This window comes from Psammomys obesus, unplaced genomic scaffold (assembly GCF_907164565.1).
Source record: "Psammomys obesus unplaced genomic scaffold, mPsaObe1.curated_primary_1811, whole genome shotgun sequence".
Lineage (NCBI taxonomy): Eukaryota > Metazoa > Chordata > Mammalia > Rodentia > Muridae > Psammomys > Psammomys obesus.
In genome coordinates, this window is record NW_026590701.1 from 6,394,351 (window position 1) to 6,417,979 (window position 23,629).

Below are 23,629 nucleotides of genomic sequence, written 5' to 3' on the forward strand. Positions count from 1 at the left end.
CTAGTAACTGTTGTTTAATGAATCTCCTCCTAACCACCATAGTTCAACACAACCAACAGTGTCAAGCACTGTTCTTTCTAGAGTAGAAAATGATGCAATCTCAGCCCGTGCTGATACTAGAACTGCACTACTACCAACCTTGAACTTGCAACAATACTGCTGCGTTAGCCCCTGAGTACTGAAATTACTGGCATAGGCCTTCATGCCATCATATAAGGCAAAAGTAACCTTTATATAAGGCAAAAGTAATCTTTACTTTTGATTTGCAATTGTTGTTTCAACTTATTTTTAATTAAGTGTACGTGTTTGTGTGTGTGTGTGAGTGCTAGTTCCCCCAGAAGCCAGAAAAGGGCGCTAGATCCCTTAAAGCTGAAGTTACAGGCAGTTGTGAGGCACATGACATAGGTGCTGCTAGCCAAACTTGGGCCTTCAACACCTGAACCAGTTCTCTAGACCCCTGCCTTTTTTGAGATAGGGTCTCTTGTGGTCAAGGATGGCCTTGAACTCCTGATCCTTCAGCCTCAGCTTCCCAAGTGTTGGGATTAATGTCATCCCACTATTTGAAACTTTCACTGCCTTTTCATAAGCCTAAGGGGGAAAAGCCATAATCACTAATACAGCTTGGTATGGTCTTGCTTGATCTGGTTCATACTACCTCTTTACAGCCTACTCCCCAACTTTGTCTATTCTACAGCACCAGGCTTATAAACTGTTAGAAATCATTCTTTCTACACATCTTTGGCCTATACACATGCCACTAACTGACCCTGCCCCCAGCTTTCCTGATCTCAATCCTAATGTTTCTTTTTTGACATATCAAAATGAGTGGAGGAATTCTGTCATATCAATATGTTTTCCCTATATTATTTATTATGTTTCATGATTTATTTGATTAGTGAGGAAGTCAAATGAAAATCATTTGAGGAGAGTGATTACATCTTATCAACAAAACCACTGTAATGCATAATAGGAGGTAGAAAGATTACTTGAGATTAGGACTTCAAGGCCAGACTGCACAACTAAGCCCTTGCCTCCAAAAGAACATTAAACAATCAGGCATGCTAGCACTCAACACACACCTGTGATCCACCACTCGCAAGGCCAGACTGCACCACATAAGACCAGAATAAAAAATAAACAACTTTTAAACCTATAAAGGTCGACAAAATGGCTCAGTAGGTAAAGGAGCCTGCCATCAAGCCTAATGACCTGAGTCAGATTCCCCAGGACCCACATGGTGGAAAGAACTGACTCAAAAATTGTCTTCTGACCTTCACATGCACACCATGGCACATATTTGCTCACAGGCTAACATATACAAAAGCATCCACATTCTCTCTCTCTCATGCATATCTCTCTCTCTCTCTCTCTCTCTCTCTCTCTCTCACGCACACACACACACTCACAGATGTTTTTAAGTTACTGAGTAACTGAATAGCAACTAATATACCCCACTGTGAAGCACATTATATTACATCACATTTTGTTACAGACACATTTCATTTCCGGGGCTTACAAGAGAAACTCTTGGATTCGAACTTGAGATCACATGGCATGCTATGAATACTCAAAAACCAAACATGACAGGACAAAGTAAGAAGACAAATTCTTACCATTCAGGAAATTTGAATATTATAAACTTTAATAGAACTTGGAGTTGGAAAAAATGGATTTATCAAATCATTTTAAAAATGACATGGTTTGACAAAAAAAAAAAAAAAAAATGAACTCATCCAAAGCGTATTACAAAAGTAATAAATGCACATAATAAAACGAAGGGCCAGGCATGGTGGTAAAGACCTGTAATCCTAGCATTTGAGAGGTTAAGGCAACAGGATCAAGGCCAGTTTTTTCTCTTCAGCAGGGCAGCCCAGCAACAGTCAAGATGCATGTCTTCGAGAAGACCCTGACTCATAAGACCATAGCTCTTGCAATCAAGCCCAGTGACATTACCAAGAATGATAATCACCTCACCATCACATCTGATGTTCATTGTCCAACAGCTGGAGGGTGGGCTGCACTATGTCCAACCACAATATTCCTAAAGAGTTTACCCTTCGCACAGGGCGCTGTCTGAATAACAGTATTAACGGCCTATCTGTGACAGCCTGCCCTGAAGCACAGCTAGGACAAGATAATCTGTGGAAAGTGCTAAGCTCACCTGTACACCTGCGCGGTGAACTGAAGCACAAAGTGTGGCCACAGCAACTACCACCACCCAAAGAAGGACATCAAGGGAAGCAGGGGGCAGCCTGCCTGCTCATGGCCTCAGGACCCTAATTATAGGAATTAGATTGACTTGGGAAACAAATATATTAAAAGGTCAACCTAATGAGATCCTGTCAAATAAAAGGTAAGGAGAATGCCAGACAAACAGCCAAAACAAGAAAATACCCTCAGTTATTTTCTCTTTTTGAACAGACTAAAATCAACCATATAACTAAATTCTGGTAGACACAGCCTCTAGAAAGCAGATGCAGTTAAGTCTTTAAACTCATCGGCTTCATCAACAATTATATATACAGAACAAAAAGACTCTTCTGTTCGGTTCTCTTCAAAGACTTTTTTGAGACTTATTAATTTTATTTATGTGTGTTAGTCTAAATGTCTGCCACAAGTGAGGGGATGTCCACCAAGGCCATAAGAAAGTTACAGATCTTCTTGGAACTAGAACTACAGGCAGTTGTGGGCCATATGACATGGGGTTTGAACTCAGGTCCTTTGGAAAGCATCAAGTACTCTTAACCACTGAGCCATCCCTCCAGCTCCTATGTTTTTTAAGTATATGCATGTGTGTGAGTATATACACACACTGCAGGTGCCCTCAGATGCCATGAGAATGTTAGATTGCCTGGAGCTGAGGTTATAAGTGGTTGTGAACCATGTAATGTGGGTCTAGAAACCAAACTCAGGTCCTTCAGAAACTACCAGATGCTGTGCTCTTAACCATCTTTAGTCTCTCTATCTAAAGTTATTAAAATAATACATATTATATATTATGATAAGAGGATTCAAGCATAAGTAACCTTAATTTTTTATGAAATTATCCAATCTTCTTTAGTCAGAGATGAGACCCCACTACCGATTTAGCTCAAGTTGGCCTTGAACTTTCCAATCCAACATTTGGAAGCCAGAGGCAGTCTTATTTCTGTGAGTTCTGCCTGGTCCATACAGCAAATTCCAAGCCAGCTGGAGATACATGGCAAGACCCTATCTCAATTCCTCCCCACAAAAGAAACTAAATACACCAAACCTGCCTTTGTTACATACTTAGTATGATGGTTATATTCAGGAAAAAGTATCATTCAACTAATTTGTAAAATGGGACTATTTTTATATATAATATTACTTTTAAAAAACTGGCACACAAACTATTGCTTCTTGGGTACAGGCTTAAGTACTGCTGTTGAGTAAAACCTCAATTCTTCAGGAAAATAAACAATAAGACCTGTCACCAATAAATAAAAATTTGAACTCTGAAGCAAAAAAAAAAAAAAAAAAAAAAAAAAATAGTAATTTGGGAAAACATATTCATCAACTTGAGCTTGAAAGCTTTTCAATATTTAAAATTTTTTCAATGAAACCTTGGTAATATTAGTGAATATAACATTCATATTGCACATAGTTTTTCTGTGAGCGCCAATATGGTCAACTAGCCTTTACATAGCAAAACAGACACCTTCGTATTCTTCTCCCTGCAAGCCACCCCCCAGGGCCCAACCATTTGCTAGCATCTAACCACATACAGAAGGAACACCATGGTGCTTAAGGCAGGAGTCATCCTCAAATTCCTTTCTCTTACACCACATGCAATCCAAAATACACTTTCCACTGTCTTAAAAATACAACTGCTCTAATTGCTCAGTCTCATACTTTTAACTGCTTATACTCTCCCCCTATGGCTGATTCTGCTCTCCCCTCTTCAACCTCTTTTATAATGAGCAGCCTAATCCTTCAAGAAGTAAATCAGGACCAGAGTGGCACATGCTTTTTAATCCCCTGAATCAGGAGGCAGACCTACCTCTTTGAGTTTGAAGACAGGCAGGACTACATAGTCAGACCCTGTCTCTAAACAGAAAAGTAAATCAAGCATTCCAGTCAGTAATAAACTTACCCCCTTAAACTTAAAAAATTCCAGCTTCCTCTCTGTGGCCCACAAACTGACTCCTAATTATTTCTCTGATTTAGTTGTCTCCTTCTCACAAACTACTCTCCAGCCACATTATCCATATAAAAATATATTCCTCATTTCCACTTCTTTTTCTTCAAAAGGCAGGCACTAAGTCCTTCAAGTCTCTGCCTGAACGTTCCTTTCACAGGAGCTGAGCGATGGCTATGATTCAGGGCATTGTTGCTCCTCCAAAGGATCCAGGTTCTGTTTCCCAGCACCCACATCAGACCGCTTACAACTACCTGTACCTCCATTTCCCGGGAATCTGGTACCCTCTTCTGGCCACTGCAGGCACTGCACACACACACAGGCACTCAATCACTTAAAAAATTTTTAAATAGAAAAGAAGTTATTTTCAAAGAGTACTACTAACCCAACCTCTGTAGCTGAAGTCCCCTCTCCCAAATCCTGCTTCTCTAGCTCCCATGTTACTACTTAAATATTTGAAATGAGTAATTTTAGTTAAGTTTAACTAAATTTTAGTTTAGCTTTGTTTTTTGCTTGGTTTTATGTGAGTGTCTATGTGTATACAGCATGTCAGCATGTCACCTTGTCCCCATAACAAAAACTTTCTAAGGAAAATTTCTAGTCTTTGTCTCAGTCACTATTATTTCAGGGACCCAGAATAAATGCATAATAGATATTAATATATGAAAGAATATGGCAACTTTTCATCTCGATGAATAAAGCACTAACGGGTGAGTAAAACCCATCAAAAAAAGCAAAGTCTCTCAATCAGAGGACAACATTTACTAAAGCATAAAAGTGAGTTTGACAGATGCTGAGACTCAACCAAATATTGGGCAATGCATAGGGAGTCTTGGGGAAAAGTGGGAGGTGACAGGACCTCCACAAGAAGACTAACCATGACCCAGAGGAGCTTGCTAAGACTGAAGCATCAACCAAGAACCATGCATGAACTGGACCTAAAAAGATGTAGCATTGGGCAGCTTAGGTTTCATAAGGAAAGTTGGGGCTGCAATGGACACGGACTCACTTGCTAGCTTTTTTATCACTTCCCCTGGCAGGACTACCTTGCCAGGCCACAGGGGAAGAGGACAAGCTCAGTCCTGATGCAACCGGATGGGAAAGGGAGCTTCCCTTTTTTGAGGAATAGGTGGGAGAGAGGGAGGAAGGATGGAACTGGGAGGGGAGGAGGGAAGGGACTACAACAAAGATGTGAAGTAAATAAAAATAATTTTTTAAACAGTGAGTTTGAAAGAAAAACAGGAAAACTTAAAGCCAATGTGGTGGTTTGAATGAGAATGGCTCCCACAGGCTTATGTATATGAATATTTGGTCCACAGTTGGTTAAACTGTTTGGGAAAGATTAGGAGGCAGGGCCCTGTTTGTAGAAGGTGTGTCACTGAGGGCAGGCTTTGAGGTTTCAAATTCCCAAACCAGTGTGTGCATGCATGAGTATGAGTGTGAGTGTGTGTGTCTGTGTCTGTGTGTGTGTGTGTGTGTGTGTGTGTGTGTGTGAGCGCGCGCGCGCTGAAAGGTTAAATGTAATCTCACCTACCACTCCAGCACCATGCCTGCCTGCCTGCCTGCCATGCTTCCTACCATGATGGATACAAAGTCACCTTCTGAAACTGTAAGTCCCCATAAGTTCTTCCATAAGTTTCCTTGGTTATAGTGCCTGGTCTACAGAGCAAGTTCCAGGACAGCAAGGCTACAAAGAAACCCTGTCTCAAAAAGCTGTGGACATTTATTTTGAGTATATGAAGGTCTCTTGCTATATTCTCATATGTCAAAAGGCTAAAAAGCAAGCAAGCTAAACTCACTCCTCTAACTCTTGAATACTTATCCTCATTTATGAGGCCAGAATTCCCATGACAAACACCTCCCAAATGGCCCTGGTAACATGAGTTTTGAAGGTGCACCATCTTTCAAACTACAACAGTATATTAATGGTAAATCATTTTAAGCAGGCAGTGGTTTGTTTTGATTTTTTTAGAGACAAGGTTTCTCTACAAAGCCCTGGCTGTCCTAGAATTCACTATGTAGACCAGGCTGGCCTTGAACTAAAGAGATCCACCTGCTTCTACCTTCTGAGGGCTGGCATAAAAGATGTGCACCACCGTGCCTGGCTCAGCTCTCCATCTTTGTTTTTTTAATATTTATTTGTTTGCATACATTCTCATGATGTAAATGTGGACATCAGAGAACAACTGGTAGGAATAAATTTTCTCCTTGCATCACATAGATTCCAAAGATCAACTCAGGTCATTAGGCTTGGCAACAAGCACTTTGACCCCTAAGCCATCTCATCAGCCCAGATTTCTACTTTAACAGTATTACAACAGAAGCTCAATGTGAATAAATGGTCAGAGGAAGATGTGTCAAGATGAGAGGATAATTAGGTAGCTCTAGCAAATGTCTAATCAATAGCTAGTGCAGTAGATACAGAAGAGGCAAGACTTAAAAGCCTGGTGTGGGGTTGGGGACTGGAGAGATGACCCAGGAATTAAGCACAATTGTGATTCTTGCAGAGGACCCAGATTCAGTAACCAGAACCCAAACTCAACTATTCATAATTCCAGTTCTAGGATATCTGACACCTTTTCTGGGATCAGTGGGCATCAAGCAGGTATGTGGTGTGGAGACATAGATGCAGGCAAAAGGCTCATACACATAAATAAAATATAAAATATTTTAAAATTTTAATGAAAGCCAGGATTTAATAAATGCTCTCCTATAATCCTAGGACTTTAAAAGTAGCAGGAGAAAATGGTTTTCAAGATCATCCTCAGCTACACAGAAAGTTCAAGAACAGCCTTTATCTGCAACGGAAAAAAAAATTACCCAAAACAAGTTACTTAAAGAGTCAGGTGTGCACCATATGCTGGCACTAGCTGTCTGGACCACTCCCACGGCCCCCAACTCCCAAAATCTTAAGATAATCTTGCTAAGACTGCAGCTCAGGGAAAAACCCAGCCAGGGCTATTTGAAATAGCTGGTAGCAGGCTTTTGCTATCACATGCCTTAAGGAACTTCAGGTGGCCCTGCAACCATTTCTACCTTAGCCAAAGAGAGAACACTACCTTCAGTGGAGGTACCACTATGACTAGAGCTAAGAGGTGAGACTGTGGCTGGCCTGACACACAAGCCTCAATGACTGTAACTAAGTTAGGGGACAAGGCTGTCTCTGGTCCTTTGTTATCTGCACCTGTTTGTTTAGGGTCGAGAATTTGTGGGCTTTCCCACTCCCACGTCAGCACATCTACTGCTGTAGTTCTTTTTCAAGTCATGTTTAGGAAGTCATGTTGGTGAGACTACGGGTGTAGCTTCTGCCATTTCTAGGAGACAATACCACATCAAACCCCCAGGGCCTCTGGCTCTTACAATCTTTACAGCCCCTCTTCTGCAACAATCCCTGAGCCTTAAGTGCGGGAGCTGTGTTGTAGATGTAATGTTTATGCCTGGGCTCTACAACTCTTATTTTGTGGGGTATCATTTTCTGAAATGGTCCTCCTCTATCACAACGAGAAGTTTCCTTGATGAGAGGTGGGGACTACAATCACCTGTGGGCACAAGGATCAATATTTAGAACATATATATACAAAACAGCTATTCAATAGAGAACGTTGGAAAAATCATAAAAGTCAGAGATGGTGAATGACTCCAAATCATAAACATCATTTTTCCAGACACAATAGGAAAGATGTGTGTATCAACTCACAGCAACTGTGACAGCATGCACAGAACCTGCACAAGTTCAAACCAGACAAAATACCAGCACAGAGAAGGTAAAATGAACATGAAGTCCTACTCTACAACAAGAAGCTACTCACAATTGATATCTGCTGGAAAAAAGGATCAGCTTCCTACCATGAAGTGTTACTGGTGATATATCAACCATAATACAGGGCAAGCCTCAAGCCCAGAAGTAATTGACCAACATGCACGTGCACATGACCAACACACACACAACTACATTTTTATGTGCACTTGTTGTTTTGTTCTGTTTTTTGTCTTATTGGTTTTTGGTTGTTGTTTTAATTTTCCTTTTTTTGTTTGTTTGTTTTTGGGGATTGCTCGTGTTCACATGCACACACTGGTCAGGCTGTAAGAAGGATCTAGATGGAGTTGGAAGAGAAGAATATGATCAAAATATACTGTATGAAAAAATACTTAAGAGTATTTAAGGCTAGAGCTCATTTAGAAGTGGCAGTTGCTTGCAGGTTCTCTTACAAGATCCATGACTTCACTAGCTCTGGGTAGTTGGCTAGGTTTCCAGGACCAGCTTTCCCTCTTGTTGAGCAAGCCAGAAGTGACTCACACAGTGCGTCAGCTGAGAGATATTCTCTAGTGCTGCCTCTCCTACTGTAGAAGCAAGCAATACATTCCATTAAATTAAAAAAAAAAAAAAAAAAAAAAAGCAGGTGTGGTGGCTCACACCAGTCCCCAGTAATCAGGACATGAAGGGAAAGGTTCCATGAGTTTCGGGTCAGCCTGGGCTACAGGGTGAGACTGTCTCAAAAAACATACTAAGTAAAACAAAAAATTATTTAAGAAGATGGGGGGCAGCTAAAGTATGGTTCAGCATGGCAAAGTGCTGGGCAGTGAAAGCCGAATAACCTGAAACCCAGGTCAATCCTAGGGACCCACAGTGAAAGGAGCAGACCAACCCTCAAAGGCTGTCTAACCTCCAAATGGGCACTGTGGTACCTACACATTTCTTTTTCTGTCTTTCTCTCTCCCTGCCTCCCTCCCTACACACATATACACATACACGCATACAAAATGAAAAAGTAAAATAAAATACAGTACCTACCTGATGATAAGTAAAATAATAAGTTCAGGGCCAGCCTGGTCTATAGAGGCAAGTTCCAAGCCAGCCAGGGCTACACAGAGAAACCCTATCTCAGAAAAACAAACAAACAAAAAGTAAAATAAAATAAAGTAAAGGACCTGTCAGATGAACTAGCGGTAGTTTGGGGCAGGAGTTCCGGAACAAGTTGAAGGATAATACAGTTGTAAAGAATCAGGCAAGCTGCATAGTATGGTGATTCTTAATTCCAGAGCATGTAAGACAGAGGCAGTAAGGTCATCCTCAACTACATAATAAGTTAAGAGACCAACCTGGGCTACATTAAGACAAGAAAGGGGAGGGGAGGGAGGAGGGCGGAAGAAGGAACGTAATTGTTTTGCAGTTGTTTAATTTTTTCTGGCATTTGTTTGAATCAGGGTCTCATTCTAGTCTAGGCTGACCTGGATCATTCTGTACCACTGGCTGCCATGAATTCCTGGTGATCCTCCCTAACACACCAAAGTGATAGGATTGCAGGCAATAGCCATCACGCCAGGCTGTCACACAAGGGTACATGTAGCAACAAAAACACATTACCTTTCTTAAGATGCTCTATTTGCTTTCAGATTCTTGTTATGAACACTGATACACTACCAATTAATTATGAAAATTTTAGTAAGTGAAGAAAATTAGTAAACAGTAAGTGTATTAATTTGAGTCAATGCAGTGGAACCACTAAAAACAATCTCAAAATCTGCTTTTTAAAGATATGTGTATATTGTTAAAATTATCAAGTCAACTATTTCTTTTATATCAAAATTCATTAATTGTTATTTTTCCTACTATCCTTTCAATGATGTACTCTGAAAAGAAAATCCTACTGACTGTGGGGGAAGACTCTCCCTAAAATGGACAGACCTTCTAGCAGTGACCCAGATATACAGAAGTTTGAGACAGGAGCCCATCTTTGCTCCATACTGCTGAATCCATCTGCCCTGCTGCTACGTACAGCCCACTGCTGCTGCTATCCTGTGCTACGGACACCACAGCTTCTCCAACCTTCCAGGCCATGCTGAAAACCACTGCTCTCCAGGAATCCTCCAGGCTTTCAGCTCTGAGACTGCTGAGGCAGCCACCCCTGTGGACTTAGTGTGAGGCCTCTCCAGAATAGAGACAGCCATTGCTGAATGGTCAGCTCATACTGTGTACGCCATCCAAACGCATCTTTTGTAATTTATGTTCATGCTACCTGGCTCTCTTCCTCTAGAAAATCCTAATACACCCAGCCATCTTGAGTTGAAGGTTATCTTCTACATAAACTCCACTGCAATGTGCTGCCTCATCACAGGCACAAAAGCAATCATGCCAAGCAACTACAGATCAAAACCTGAGCAAATATAAATGTTTCTTCCACATAAGGAAAAAAAAAATAAAGGTTCCACCCACCAGTTCTCAATAGTAATATTCCCAAAGAGAATTACTGAGTATATTTTAGAGCTACATATCATTTGCAGGTCTATATTAAAATTAATATCCTCTCTTTTTCTCTGTTTGTAATTTGACTATTGAGAGATTTTTATTTGGTACTTTGATCAGTTGTAGTCTGTGTCTTTCTTTTTTGAGACAGAGCTTACAGAGACTCACTATTGTAGATCAGGCAGGAAATCTATGTGCCTCTGCCTCCCTCATGCTGGAACTAAAGACAAATAATACCACACTAGACTTTTAATTGCTCTTCCATGCTTTGCTTTCTGTTTTATTCTGATGGGACGAAAAATACTAATACTCCTTCATGTTCTAAAAGATATTTAGCTCCTTAAGAGTATGGCTGTTTACAGTACGTATTTATTCTTGGTGAAGTTAAATCCTAGGAATCTGTTGAGTCAACAGAAAATATATTAAAAAGGAATTGGGATAAGAGGTTGAATCTAACGTTAGATTATACAAATGATTCTATAAATTTAACAAGAACAGTGTTCATATGAAAAAGATAAAAATTTCAGTTTAGCCAGGCATGTTGGTGCACACCTTTAACCCCAGCACTAAGGAGGCAGGGGCAGACAGATCTCTGTGCATTCAAGGCCACCTTGGTCTGCAAAGAGAGTCCAAGACAGCCAAGAAATCATGTCAATTAATTAATTAATTAGTCAATTAATTAATTAATGTTCAGTCCAATGAAAACTTGAGAATACCTAAGGAGTCTTGATTGGAATACTACACATATACAAATCTAAGTATATATAGATCAAGAAAGAGAGAGAATATTTCACTATGTAGCCATGGCTTGCCTAGAACCTGAACTTGCTATGATAACCAGTCTGGCGTCATAGAGACCTGCTTGCCTCTGCCTCCCTAGTACTGGAATTAAAAGCACGCACCACCATACCTGGCTAAGATGTACTTTCATTGTTAAATCATGTGCATTCATGTGTGCCTGTGTGTTGAGCAACGGCACATGAATGTAGGGGTCTACACAGTCCAGAGGCATTAGATCTCCCTGGAGCTGCAGTTACAGGTGATCATGAGCCTCCTGATATGGGTGCTGAGAATCAAATGTGGGTCCTCTGGAAGAGCAGTCTGCACTCATAACTGTTGAGTTCAGAGAAAAGAAGAAAGAAAAAAAGCCAGCCTAAGAGTTACTGGCAAATCTCCAGAGTACAGACCTGCCTGTTCTTCTGATTGCAGCTTAGAACTTAAAATGTATTTTCAAAAGAATGGTGCTGGAACTATTAGGTTCCCACACTCATCCAAAGGGTCTACTTACTCCAGTAACATTCCTGAACTAGTCTGAGGTCTAGATTCTTATGAAAACTGTGTGATATGCAAACTTCCCCAGCTACTGCTAGAGTATGTCACAGCTAAGGAATCTGCCAGGCACTAACTATATATGGCCAAGCAAAATTTATTTAACTTTGCTGAATCTTAATTTTCTCATTTATATGTGGGCACTCCCTAAGATAGAGATCTTATAAGGATTAAATACAAACTAGAAGAGATTATAACAGAGTAGGCACTCACTAAACAGGATCAATTAGGACTGGTTCTCCTTATCTGTGGTTTTCCACAATCATGTATTAAACTTACTGCTGATCTAATATGCTGTACATATTTTCTTGTCACTATTCCCTAAAAAGTACTGTGTGTGAAAACATAAAAATTAGCATGATGGCTAAGAGTGCTTGCCTCCAAGCCTGATAACTGTGAGTTCGATCCCCAGGCTCCACATGGTGGAAAGGGAAAGCCAACCCCTACAGGTTATCTTCTGATCTACACACACAGCAGTACATGTGTGCAGACAAACAGTAATCATCATTTTTTAAAAACACATTTTCATAGAGCTCAGCTTGTACTCAGTATTGCACGTAATCTAGAGATGAGAGGACTTAATACATACAGAAATGTGGATTTGATGCAAATTCTATGTCAAACCATGTATGAGACTTGAGCACCCAAGGACAATGAAGGACACACACATATTGTCCTTTATTATCTCCAATTATCTTCTTCACCCACTCTTTTAAAAGAAACTTTTTGCAGAAAGTAACCAATTCAGGATTAAAAGTATTGGAATCTGGGGGCTGGAGAGATGGGTTCAGTGGTTAGGAGTACTGTCTGCTCTTCCAGAGGACCCGAGTTTAATTCCCAGCACCCACATGGCAGCTCACAACTGTCTGTAACTCCAGCTCCAAGGGATCTTACACCTTCACGCTGATGCACATTAAAAAAAAAAAGTATTGGAATCTGAAGAGTTAGTGTTTACTTCAGGCATTATTAGTAGCTATTGAATCTTATTCACATTAAATATTTAACGTCTCTGAACCCAGATGGTTGCCAGGAAGAAGTGAAAGAGAAACAAAGAAGAGGAAAAGGGGAAGCAGAGGGAAAGCGAGAACAAGAGGTGGTGGCTGAACACACATGCACACCCACCTGTGGCTACAGGAAGTTGCTTAGGCTCAGAGTTTGAAGCCAGTCCATCTTAGTCAACACAGGGAGACTATGTCTTTCAAAACACTACTTTTTTTTTTAATTTCTTTAGGTTTTTTTTAAATGAAGTCTTACTATATAGACCAGGCTAGTCTCAAAATTCTGTGAAAATTGTGATCCTCCTGCCTCAGCCTCCTGAGTGTTGGTTTATAAGTATGTACCACCTACCCCATTTCAAAATAAAAAGTTTAACGGCATGAGAAGCACTTTTACCAATTAGTATTGCTTATAAGCAAGCATAAAGTGTACAATGCCAGAATGGTCATGCTTCTACCAATCTCAAATTGTTACTGTGTCAAATGTTATCTCCTTTCAAGGATTAATGTGCATAACCAAGCAGATGTTATGAGCTGAGTTATGCTAACTAACTAGTTCACATTAACATGTAAGACTAATTATTAAAACAACTCTTTGCACTCACGCACACACACAAATACACATAGAGAAACGTGCACACTTTACAAATAAATATGCTTAAAAAAACATATTTGCAAATCCAAACGAAGTTGGTGGAATTTCAGAGAGAAAAATTAAAAAGTGAAGCTACATGATTACCAAAGTCAAGACTAGAAAAGAATGAAGCCACCCTGCAGTACTACTCCAGATAGAATGTTACTAATACGGAAACTGACAAATATACAAGTCTCAACAGCATCTCCCTCTGAAAATAAAGTCTACAAGCATTTGCTAGCATAGAAACTAGTGTCTCTGGAAAATGATAACCATGAGGAAGGCACTTTTACAAATACTGCAGATCTAAAGTACAATGACTCTAACTTTTCCAAGACCTTCTATCCTGATCTGCGCCAGCAATCTTCGTCCCAAGCAACCTTCTTAAACAGTTTCTGTTCATTTAGTTCCTAGTTCCCCAAGAAATATCCCACAGCAAGACAGTAACAACTCTAAACTAACTGCTGTATTCAAGTTAAGGCTCTATGGTCCTAGAGTTAATCTACCACGGAAAATGCAATTTTACACCAAATAGAAGCAGCAGAAACTTTTCTAAATATAATTTATATTATATAAATATTAAATATTAATTTATATAATATAATTTATACTATATAAATATTTGCTATTAATATATTATATATTTTAATATATTTATATATTAATATAATATATCAATATATCGATGTAATTAACTTATAATTTTATTACTTTCCTATAACTTTTTTTGGTTGGCTGGTTGGTTTTTTGTTCTGCTTTGTTTTGTTTGAGACATGGTTTCTTGTATAACAACAGCCCTGGCAGACCTGGAACTCCTTTGTAGACCAGGTTGGCCTTGAACTCACACAGATCTGCCTGCCTCTGTCTCCTGAGTACTGGGATAAAAGAGGTTGGGGGGAGGGTGTCTGTGTGTGTGTCCATAGAAGATGCCAGAAGGGAACATAGAATCCCCTGAAGCTGAAATTACTGGCATGAGCTGAGATGTGAACCCTGGTCTGGTCCTCTGATAGAGCAATATGCACTTTTGACTGCTAAGCCCCATAAATTTAAATCTCCATCCTTTTTAAAGACAGCTTTAGAATCTTTTTATAAGTTCTGCTTTTAATGACTCAATTTAAGAACTAAACTCAGCAGGGCCCAAAGCATTCCAAGGACTTGCTAAAACAACTTCTCAGCAGAATAGGGCTAAAATTTCAAAATATAAGAAAACAACAAACTAATTATCATGGTAAAACTCACACAGTAATTAATGTCTCAGTGCAGGTATGATAATCTTTTCACCAAGCATGGTGGTTCATATTTAATCCCAGAAGATGAGACAGAAGAGAGGCTCTCTGTCATCCAGCCTGGTCTACAAAACAAGCTCCAGACCAACCAAAGCTGCAGGAGAACCTGTCCCCCCACAAAAAAAACATTTCTCCCCTCAGCTGGGAATAGCAGCCACACTTCTAATCACAGCACCTGGAGGCTAACCAGGAGGACCAAGAGTTCCACCTGCCTGTGCTAGAATGACACTGTGTCTGAAAACAAACATAAACTTTACACACAAAGAAAAAGAAATAACACAACTACTTATCCTAATCAGGGCTATTAACAATTAAAGTGTGTGGTTTTTAATTGTGTCTATGCACTTTTTAATTGTGTGTAGGAATGTCTACATACTTCTTTATGCAGGTCCCATGTAGTGCAAAAGAGGGTGTTAGATCCCCTGGAGCTGGAGTTACAAGCAATTGTATCCACAAAATACAAGATCGCTTTTCTATTTTCACATTATATCTGCATTTCTGTCAGACTTTAAATGGGTTTAATGTATTTATTACATTTACTCATTTTACTTTTGAGTGTTTTGCCTGAATGTGTGTATGTATACTGGATGTTTGGTGCCCTAAGAGGTCAGAGGAAGACACGGATCCCCTGGAATTATAGTTAAGGATGGTTGTGAACCACCATGAGGGTGCTGGGAATTGAACCCAGGTCCTCTGCCAAAGCAACAAGCGCTCTTAGCCACTGAGCCATCCCTTCAGCTCTTTACTACGTGGTAAGGAGCTATATATAGTTTTGAAGAACAAGCTATACAGAAGGCAACAAATTTACCAGCAGATTACCAAAGTCAAAGGTTAGAAAAGAAAAATGAAGACAAATTCCTTGAACTACTCCAGATAGAATGTTACTAATATGGAAACTGACAATTACTCAAACAAGTCTCAAAACATCATCTCCCTCTGAAAATACAGTCTCCAAGCATCTGCCAGCACAGAAACTATTGCCTCTGGAAAACAATAATCACGAAGAAGGCAATTTTGGAAATACTGCAGGTTTAAAGTACAATGACCCTAACGTTTCAAAGACTGTTCTGGCCTTGCCTTATCAACAAAAAGTGAATTTCTAGTTTCATATGATAAAAAGAACTCTACTACTTTATTTACTTCTAGTGAAAACATAGCTTTTACACCATCAAAGGACAACAAGCCAAAGTAATGCATACAATTCACTTAACAATCACTAATAAACAAAAGCAAGCATGGCACCGTAAAAAGTGTCAAGAATTTCCTGATATATCAAGAAGCAATTTAACGTTGAGACTTAAAGTCTAAATAATGTTTGTTAATCCATTTTACCCATATTCTTCCATATGTTAACTCAGGATAGAAATCTCAAATAAGCAACCTCGATGACACTACTGAGTTCAAAAGCAGCACTGCAAGAACATTTGGAGATAGAAATGTATTTAAGACATTTTCCCAATGACTTTCCCTATGAATCATTCTTGCTTTATTATAACGCGTATACATTATCCTAAAGCGGAAGTAAATATGATGAGGAGGAAAACCCCGACTTGAAAACCACCAAGCAAGGAGATTTACAAACCTTCAATTAAAAGAATTTTAAGATGAATTTTATCTACCCTCAGCACTCACTCCCCGCACCCGATGGGGAGGTCTGCATAAATGACTCGTGACAATTTTTTTTTAAATAACAGGCACACCCTCTAGGATGAACTGACATAATCACCCACACCCCACACCCTCCAACGACACACACCCCGCTTTTCCTTTCCCAGCGCCTCTTCCCTGCCCATTCCTCTCGCAACTGCCCCGGTGCTAGACTCAATCACGTTGGGCAGAGAGAGGTGCGCGAGGGAGGAGTGCGGGACCAAGGCAACCAAGGAAGGCTGCGGGACCTCCGGGAAGACCTCAGCCAGGGAAGGGTAGCTGCGGGGTCTCGGGACCAAGCCAGGCCAGGGAAGACTTGCGGGGTCTTGCGACCAAGCTGGGCCAAAAGAGAAGTACGTATTGAACAAGAGAAGACTGCGGGGAGCAGAGCCCAAGCAGAAGAAGCACAACCCGGTTAGACCAGCAGAGGCTAACGGGGAGCACGACTCAGCTAGGAGAGGCTGCGGGAGCACGATCCAGATGGAAAAGCTGCGGGGAGCCCGACCCGGCTAGGAGAGGCTGCGGGGAGCCCTTCCCGGCCAGGGAGCACTGCAGAAAACAACCGAGCAAAGCTGCCAGGGCCAGAACCCCGACGGGGAAGCTGCGGGGTCTGCAGACCCGGCCGGGGCAGGCGGCGGGGAGCCCGGCGGGCAGGGCTCGCGGGGAGCGGCGTCCGGGCCAGCGGCGCCCGCGGCGGCCCTGCTCCTCGCCCATCTCCTCGCAGCAGCCACTTCCTGTATCGCGGCGGCGGCCGCTCGGGCCGCAGCGGAGGGCAGCTCCCGCCGCGCCCAGCCTGCCCGTCGCCCCGGCCGCCCCGGCCGCCCCGGCCGCCCGAGCGCCTCACCTGTATGTAGTTGTTCTCACAGTAGTCCGCCACCCGGGTCAGGTTCTGGTAACTCTCAATCAGCGCCCTCTTGCCGGACGGGATCTCCTCCTCTAGTAACATCTGCAGCTCTGCCATTTTCCACCCCTCCGCATCGCTTCCTCGCGCGTTAGAGACAGAGGCAGCTGGGTCCACCGGGAACCGGAGCGCCGCGCAGCCCAGACGCTGACCACCCACCCGCCCTCCGCCGGGTATTGTGGGACTGCACCTCCTCCTCTTCCTCCACTCGGTGCGAACAGTCGCCTCAGCCTCACTTTCTCGCGAGAATCATTTCCCCCATGACAAGGTAGAAATTGCCCTCGCCCCACTGTGGCAATGCTTTCTGGGAATTGTAGTTTCGTCCAGGTTAGGTCGCGCATGCGTCTAAGGAGCCTCCAAACACTACCTGGAAGGAGCCAAAACCAGGTCCAGAGTGTGCTCAAGACCCCGGAAGATGGCGCCACAGGGAATTATTTCTGTGTGACTTTGAACATTGGCAGAACTTAATTAGGAAATACTAGTAAATCAAAGATATCCAATCAGATAACGATTAAAAACAAAAAGTCTGAATCCTAACTTCCTCAATTTTCTGAAAAAGACCTTACCTTATGTTCCAGTTCATTTAAAACTTAGGAAACATCAGTTCTCAGATGTGCATGAGAAGGGTAGTAACAAATGGAACAAGAATAGTTTGTACCCTTAAAAATTTTTTTAAAGCTGGGTGTGGTGGCGAACATCCTTAGTCCCAGGACTTGGGAAACAGAGAGGATGAATCCACATGAAGTTTAGGACAGTATAATCTTCCAACATGGGGGAGGGGGGATTAAAGAAGACTGGTTGCACACCTTATGATCCCAGGATTCGGGATTCTGGAGGCAGAGGTTAAGATTTAAAATAAACAATTTTAGGGCTGGCAAAATATGGCTCAACAGGCACTTTCTCAGTTCAAACCCCAGAACCCATATAGTAGAAGGCCAGAACAGACTCCTACAAACTCCTACAGTTTGTCCTCTACTGCCACACGACTCGGTAGCAGGGGCCCAGCCATAGAGCTGTGTGTGCGTGTGTGTGTGTGTGTGTAAAGTTTTAAGTAAATAATTTTAGTACTTTCCTCTTCTAATTTCTCTTCTTACTGACTTCCTGTTACATATATTTCTACTCTTTTTTTCAGTAATGTGCACATTTTTTGTCTAAATTGTGCAAAACTGTTTTGCTTTCCTTATTCCTTATCACTTGCTCAAAAATGTCTAAAAAGGTCTTATATTTCTCTGACTTGATTAAGCTGTCATATCACCACAAGCATTAAATTATTTTGATAAAATAAGCTATGAAAAGAGTTGTCCAAATTTAAATATTATTTATGAATCTGTATTTTTAGTGCTCTCCAGGCATCACTGAGAATCATAGTTATTGAAGTAACAGCAGTACTCAGCCAAATTTCAGAAACTGCTATCAACTAAAGAGTTGATAACAGAGGAGCTAGGTATGTAAGACGAGCCTACAAAGCTTCACATGTTTTTTGAGTGAGTACATGTATACATGTGTACACATACATATGTGTGTGAGGAAGCCAAAAAGTGTCTTCCTCGTTCAGTCTCTGCCTTATCTTTTCAGACTGAGTTTTTTCACTGGATCTCATCGGTTCTACTGGTTGTCTGGCCAAAATGCTCCAGGGATTCTAACACATGTAAACACACTGGTAGCGGAATTCTTGCCACCAGACCTGGCTTGTGTATAGATGCTGGAGATCCAAGTTTAGGTCCTCGTGCTCATAGGGCAGGAGCTGCACCCACTGAGGCATCTCTCCAAACCCCAATTTTATTGTTTTATTAGTTTTCTGAATTTTTTTAAAGAATTACTTATTTATTTTATATATATGAGTGCTATAGGTCATTTGCTTTCCCATTTGCTTTCCAGAAGAGGGCATCAGATTCCAGTAAAAATGGTTGTGAGCCACCATGTGGTTGCTGGGAATTGAACTCAGTACCTCTCGAAGAACAAGCTGTACTCTTAACCACTGAGCCATCACTCCAGCCCCTTTTATGGATTTTTCAACCATCCCTAGTTTGGGTTGACCATCCATCTCACACTCCCTTCTTCCTGATCTCAGCCCTTATCATTACCTAACCTTTTCCAACTCTAGTATTACTTCCTTCAGCTTCATATCATATGTGTTCTACTACTTACCCCTGACACTTAAAGCCTCTTTTCCCTCTATCGCCAGGCTTTTTTAATTCCTTGGCCTCTGTACACACTCTCACACAAACACATATATTGAAATCAGAAGCTAGAAGGCTAGAGAAATGGTCCATCAGTTTAAAGTTCTTTCTGCTCTTTACAGAAGACCTGAGTTCCATTCCCAGAACTAACACGGTGGTTCACAGCCATCTATAATACAGCTTCAGGGCATCCAGTGTCCTCATCTGGGCTCCTCAGTCACCAGAGTATGTATATATACATGAAGGCAAAAACTCATTGCATAAAATATATCTTTTTTTAAGTATTAAAAAAATAGGACAGGGCATGGTGGTATATGCTTTTAATCCCAGCACTCAGGAGATTCTTGAGAGTTCAAGGTTAGTCTGGTCTACCTGAAGAGTTCTAGGATAGCCAGGAAAACCTATTGAGATTTTGTAAATAAGTAAACAAATCATAAGTTTAAAAATAAACAATGGAAAAGATACCAAACCAAGATGACCAAATTACCATACAGAAACATGAAAAATGTGAAAAAGCTAGGCTGTGTGGTTCTTCAAAAAGATAACTCCTCAGCTATTGAATACAATAATACTAGCATAGGTGAACTATCAACTAAAAACTTTTAATGTTTCTTAGTAGAATGATCAATGAATGAGAAAATAATCAGCAATGTGGGTGAGCATTAATAAAGAAATTGACATTTGCTGGGCAGTACTGGCACAAGCCTTTAATCCCAGCACTCAGGGAGACAGAGTCAGGTAGATCTCTGTAAGCTGGAGGCCAGTCTGGTTCACACAGAGAGTTCTAGGACAGCCAAGGCTACACAGAGAAACCCTGTCTCAAAAAAATTAAAAAGAAAGAAAGAAATTGAGATTTAAGGGGAAAAATAGAAATCTTACAAATGAAAAGCACAATAGACTAGAGGAGGGAAAGGAGTGTTTGAAATGGAGGAGAAGGCCAAGAAAATACTAAATATATTCAGATATCAATAAGGAGAAAATGAGCATGACCACAACATCCAATAATTCTGGAATACAATCAAGAGAATTCACAGGATAAGAAGAAATACTGAAATATATGCCAAAGGTATAGTCAATGTGTTCAATGAAATTTTAGTTGAAAATCCCCCATCTTTGGCTACATAGCAAGTTTGAGTCAATCTGATACCCACAATGATGTCAAAAATAAAAATAAAAAACAACTGAACATACAGAATTAGCCAAGAACAAGGTGTAAGAAGAAGAAGAAAAAGAAAAAAGAAAAAAAAAAAAAAAGAACTCTGATAGGCCAGGAAATAATCCCAAGAGCTGATAAAATTGCAAGAAATGAAAATGTTTTCCAAAGTAAAGAAATCAGCCTATTGTTGGGAAGAATTGACCTAGTAAATAAGAGACAATCTTCGCTAACTATAGCCAACATGGAATTAATATCTAGGATGCACAAAGAACTGCAAAAAAAAAATCACTTTAAAAAATGTACTGATGAATTAAATAGGCAATCCTTTAAAAAAAAAAAAAAAGAAGAAGCTTAATTTAGCCAGTAAATATTGAAAACCTTGATTTTTTTTTTTCACACAGGTCTTTCACTTGCTTGGTTAAAGTCACCCCAAGGTATTTTATGTTGTTAGTGGCTATTGTGAAGGGTATTTTCCCTGATTTCTTTCTCGACCCTTTTGTCTTTGGTATACAGGAGGGCTTCTGCATTTTTTTAGTTGATTTTGTATCCAGCCACTTTGCTAAAGGTGTTTATCAGCTGAAGAACTGAGTTCTCTGGTTGAATTTTTGGGGTCCCTCATATATACTATCATATCATCTGCGAATAGTGAAACTTTGACCTCTTCCTTTCCAATTTGTATCCCCTTGATTTCCTTTAGTTATCTTATTGCTCTACCTAGGACTTCAAGTACTATGTTGAAGAGATATGGAGAGAGTGGGCAGCCTTGCCTTATTTCTGACTTCGTGGGATTGATTTAAGTTTCTCTCCATTGAGTTTGATGTTGGCTATAGGCTTTCTGTATATTGCCTTTACTATGTTTACATATGTTCCTTGTATCCCTGATCTCTCCAAGACTTTAAACATGAATGGGTGTTGGACTTTGTCAAATGCTTTTTCAGCACCTAAGGAGATGATCATGTGGTTTTTCTCTTCAGTTTGTTTATGTGATGGATTACATTGATGGATTTCCATATGTTGAACCACCTTTGCATGCCTGGGATGAAGCCTACTTGGTCGTGGTGGATGATATCTTTGATGTGTTCTTGGATTTGTTTTGCAAGTATTTTATTGAGTATTTTTGCATCAGTGTTCATAAGAGAGATAGGTCTGAAGTTCTCTTTTTATTGTTGGGTCTTTGTGTGGTTTAGGTATCAAGGTGACTGTGGCTTCATAGAATGAGTTTGGTAATGTTCCTTCTGTTTTTATTTTGTGGAATAGTTTGAAGAGAATTGGAATTAGCACTTCTCTGAAGGTCTGGTAGAATTCTGTGCTGAAACCATCTGGCCCTGTTTTTTGTTTGTTTGTTTGTTTGTTTGTTTCTTTTGAAAGGGAGACGGTTGATGACTGCTTCTATTTCCTTGGGGAAAATAGGACTATTCAATCTTTCTACCTGATTTTGACTTAATTTTGCTAGATGGAATCTATCAAGAAAATTGTCCATTTCTTTTAGATTTCCAATTTTTGTGGCATATAGGCTTTTGAAGAACGACCTAATGATTGTTTGGATTTCCTCAGTGTCTGTAGTTATGTCTCCCTTTTCATTTCTGATTTTGCTGATTTGGATAGTTTCTCTCTGCCTTTTAGTTAGTTTAAAGGTTTGTCTATCTTGTTGATTTTCTCAAAGAACCAGCTCTTGGTTTCATTGATTCTTTGAATTGTTTTATTTGTTTCTAATTGATTGCTTTCAGCCCTGAGTTTGATTATTTCCAGCTGTCTGCTCCTCTTGGGTGTATTTGCTTCTTTTTTTTTCTAGAGCTTTCAATTGGGCCATTAAGTTGCTTGTATGCAATGTCACAAATTTCTTCTTGAAGGCACTTAGTGTTATGAATTTTCCTCTGAGAACTGCTTTCATTGTGTCCCATAAATTAGGGTATGTTGTACCTTCATTTTCATTAAATTCTAGGAAATCTTTAATTTCTTTCTTTATTTCTTCCTTAACCCAGCTGTCATTGAGGGGCAAGTGGTTCAGTTTCCATGGGTATGGAGGCTTTTTTGCTAATTCCATTGTTGTTAAGGTCTAGCTTTAGACCATGGTGGTCAGATAGAATACAGGGGATTATTTCAATCTTCTTGTACCTGTTGAGGCTTGCTTTGTGACCAACTATATGACCAACTATATCTATTTTGAAGAAGGTTCCATGAGATGCTGAAAAGAAGGTATACTTTTTTGAGTTTGGGTGAAAAGTTCTGTAGACATCTATTAGGTCCATTTGATTTAGGACCCCTGTAAGTGCCTTTATTTTCCTATTTGGCTTCTGTCTAGATGATCTGTTCCTTGGTGAAAGTGGAGTGTTGAAGTCTCCCACTATTAAGGTGTTGGGATCGATGTGTGATTTAAGTTTTAATAATGTTTCATTTATGAATGTAAGCTCTCTTGTATTGGGGGCATAGATGTTCAGAATTGTGATGTTCTCTTGGTGGATTTTTTCTTTGATGAGAATGTAGTGTCCCTCTTCATTTTTTTCATTAATTTTGGTTGAAAGTCTGTTTTATTACATATTCGGATAACTACCCCAGCTTGTGTTCTGGGTCCATTTGCTTGAAAAACATTTTTCCAGCCCTTTACTCTGAGGTAGTGTTTATCTCTGTTGCAGAGGTGTGTTTCTTGGATACAGCAGAATGTTGGATCCTATTTCTTCACCCATTCTGTTAGTTCGTGTCTTTTTTTGGAGATCTGAGTCCATTGATGTTGATAGATAATAGTGACCAATGAACGTTAGTTCCTTTTATATTGGTGTTGGTGGTCTTACTGTGATTCATTGCTTGTTTTCTTTTAATTTTTTGTTGGGATATTATCTGTATACTGTGTTTTTTTTGTGTATAGTTATTTTTTTGGATTAGCGTTTTCCTTTTAGTATCTTCTGTAGGGATGGTTTACTGTGTAGATATTGCATAAATTTAGTTTTGTCATGGAATATTTTGTTTTCTCCATCTATGTTGATTGAAAGCTTTGCAGGGTATAGTAGTCTGGGTTGACATCTGTGCTCTCTTAAAGTCTGCATGACACTTGCCCAGGCCCTTCTGTCTTTCATAGTTTCTGATGAGAATTCCGGTGTGAC

The 23,629-nt window shown here is 40.3% G+C and overlaps 1 protein-coding gene across 5 annotated transcripts in view; it reads right to left on the reverse strand.

Annotated features, from left to right (window-relative positions):
- The window catches only part of Abi1 (abl interactor 1), a 64,807-nt gene extending 47,362 nt beyond the window's left edge, over positions 1-17,445 (reverse strand). For 2 of the 5 annotated variants that reach the window (XM_055608579.1, XM_055608576.1), the window contains exon 1: positions 17,139-17,445. In XM_055608579.1, coding sequence (XP_055464554.1) covers positions 17,139-17,255 — 117 coding nt within the window. In that variant the 5' untranslated portion in view covers positions 17,256-17,445. The remainder of the gene's footprint in view (positions 1-17,138) is intronic. The other 3 variants (XM_055608581.1, XM_055608578.1, XM_055608580.1) reach the window with 2 other exon arrangements.
- Positions 17,446-23,629: the final 6,184 nt, after the last annotated feature.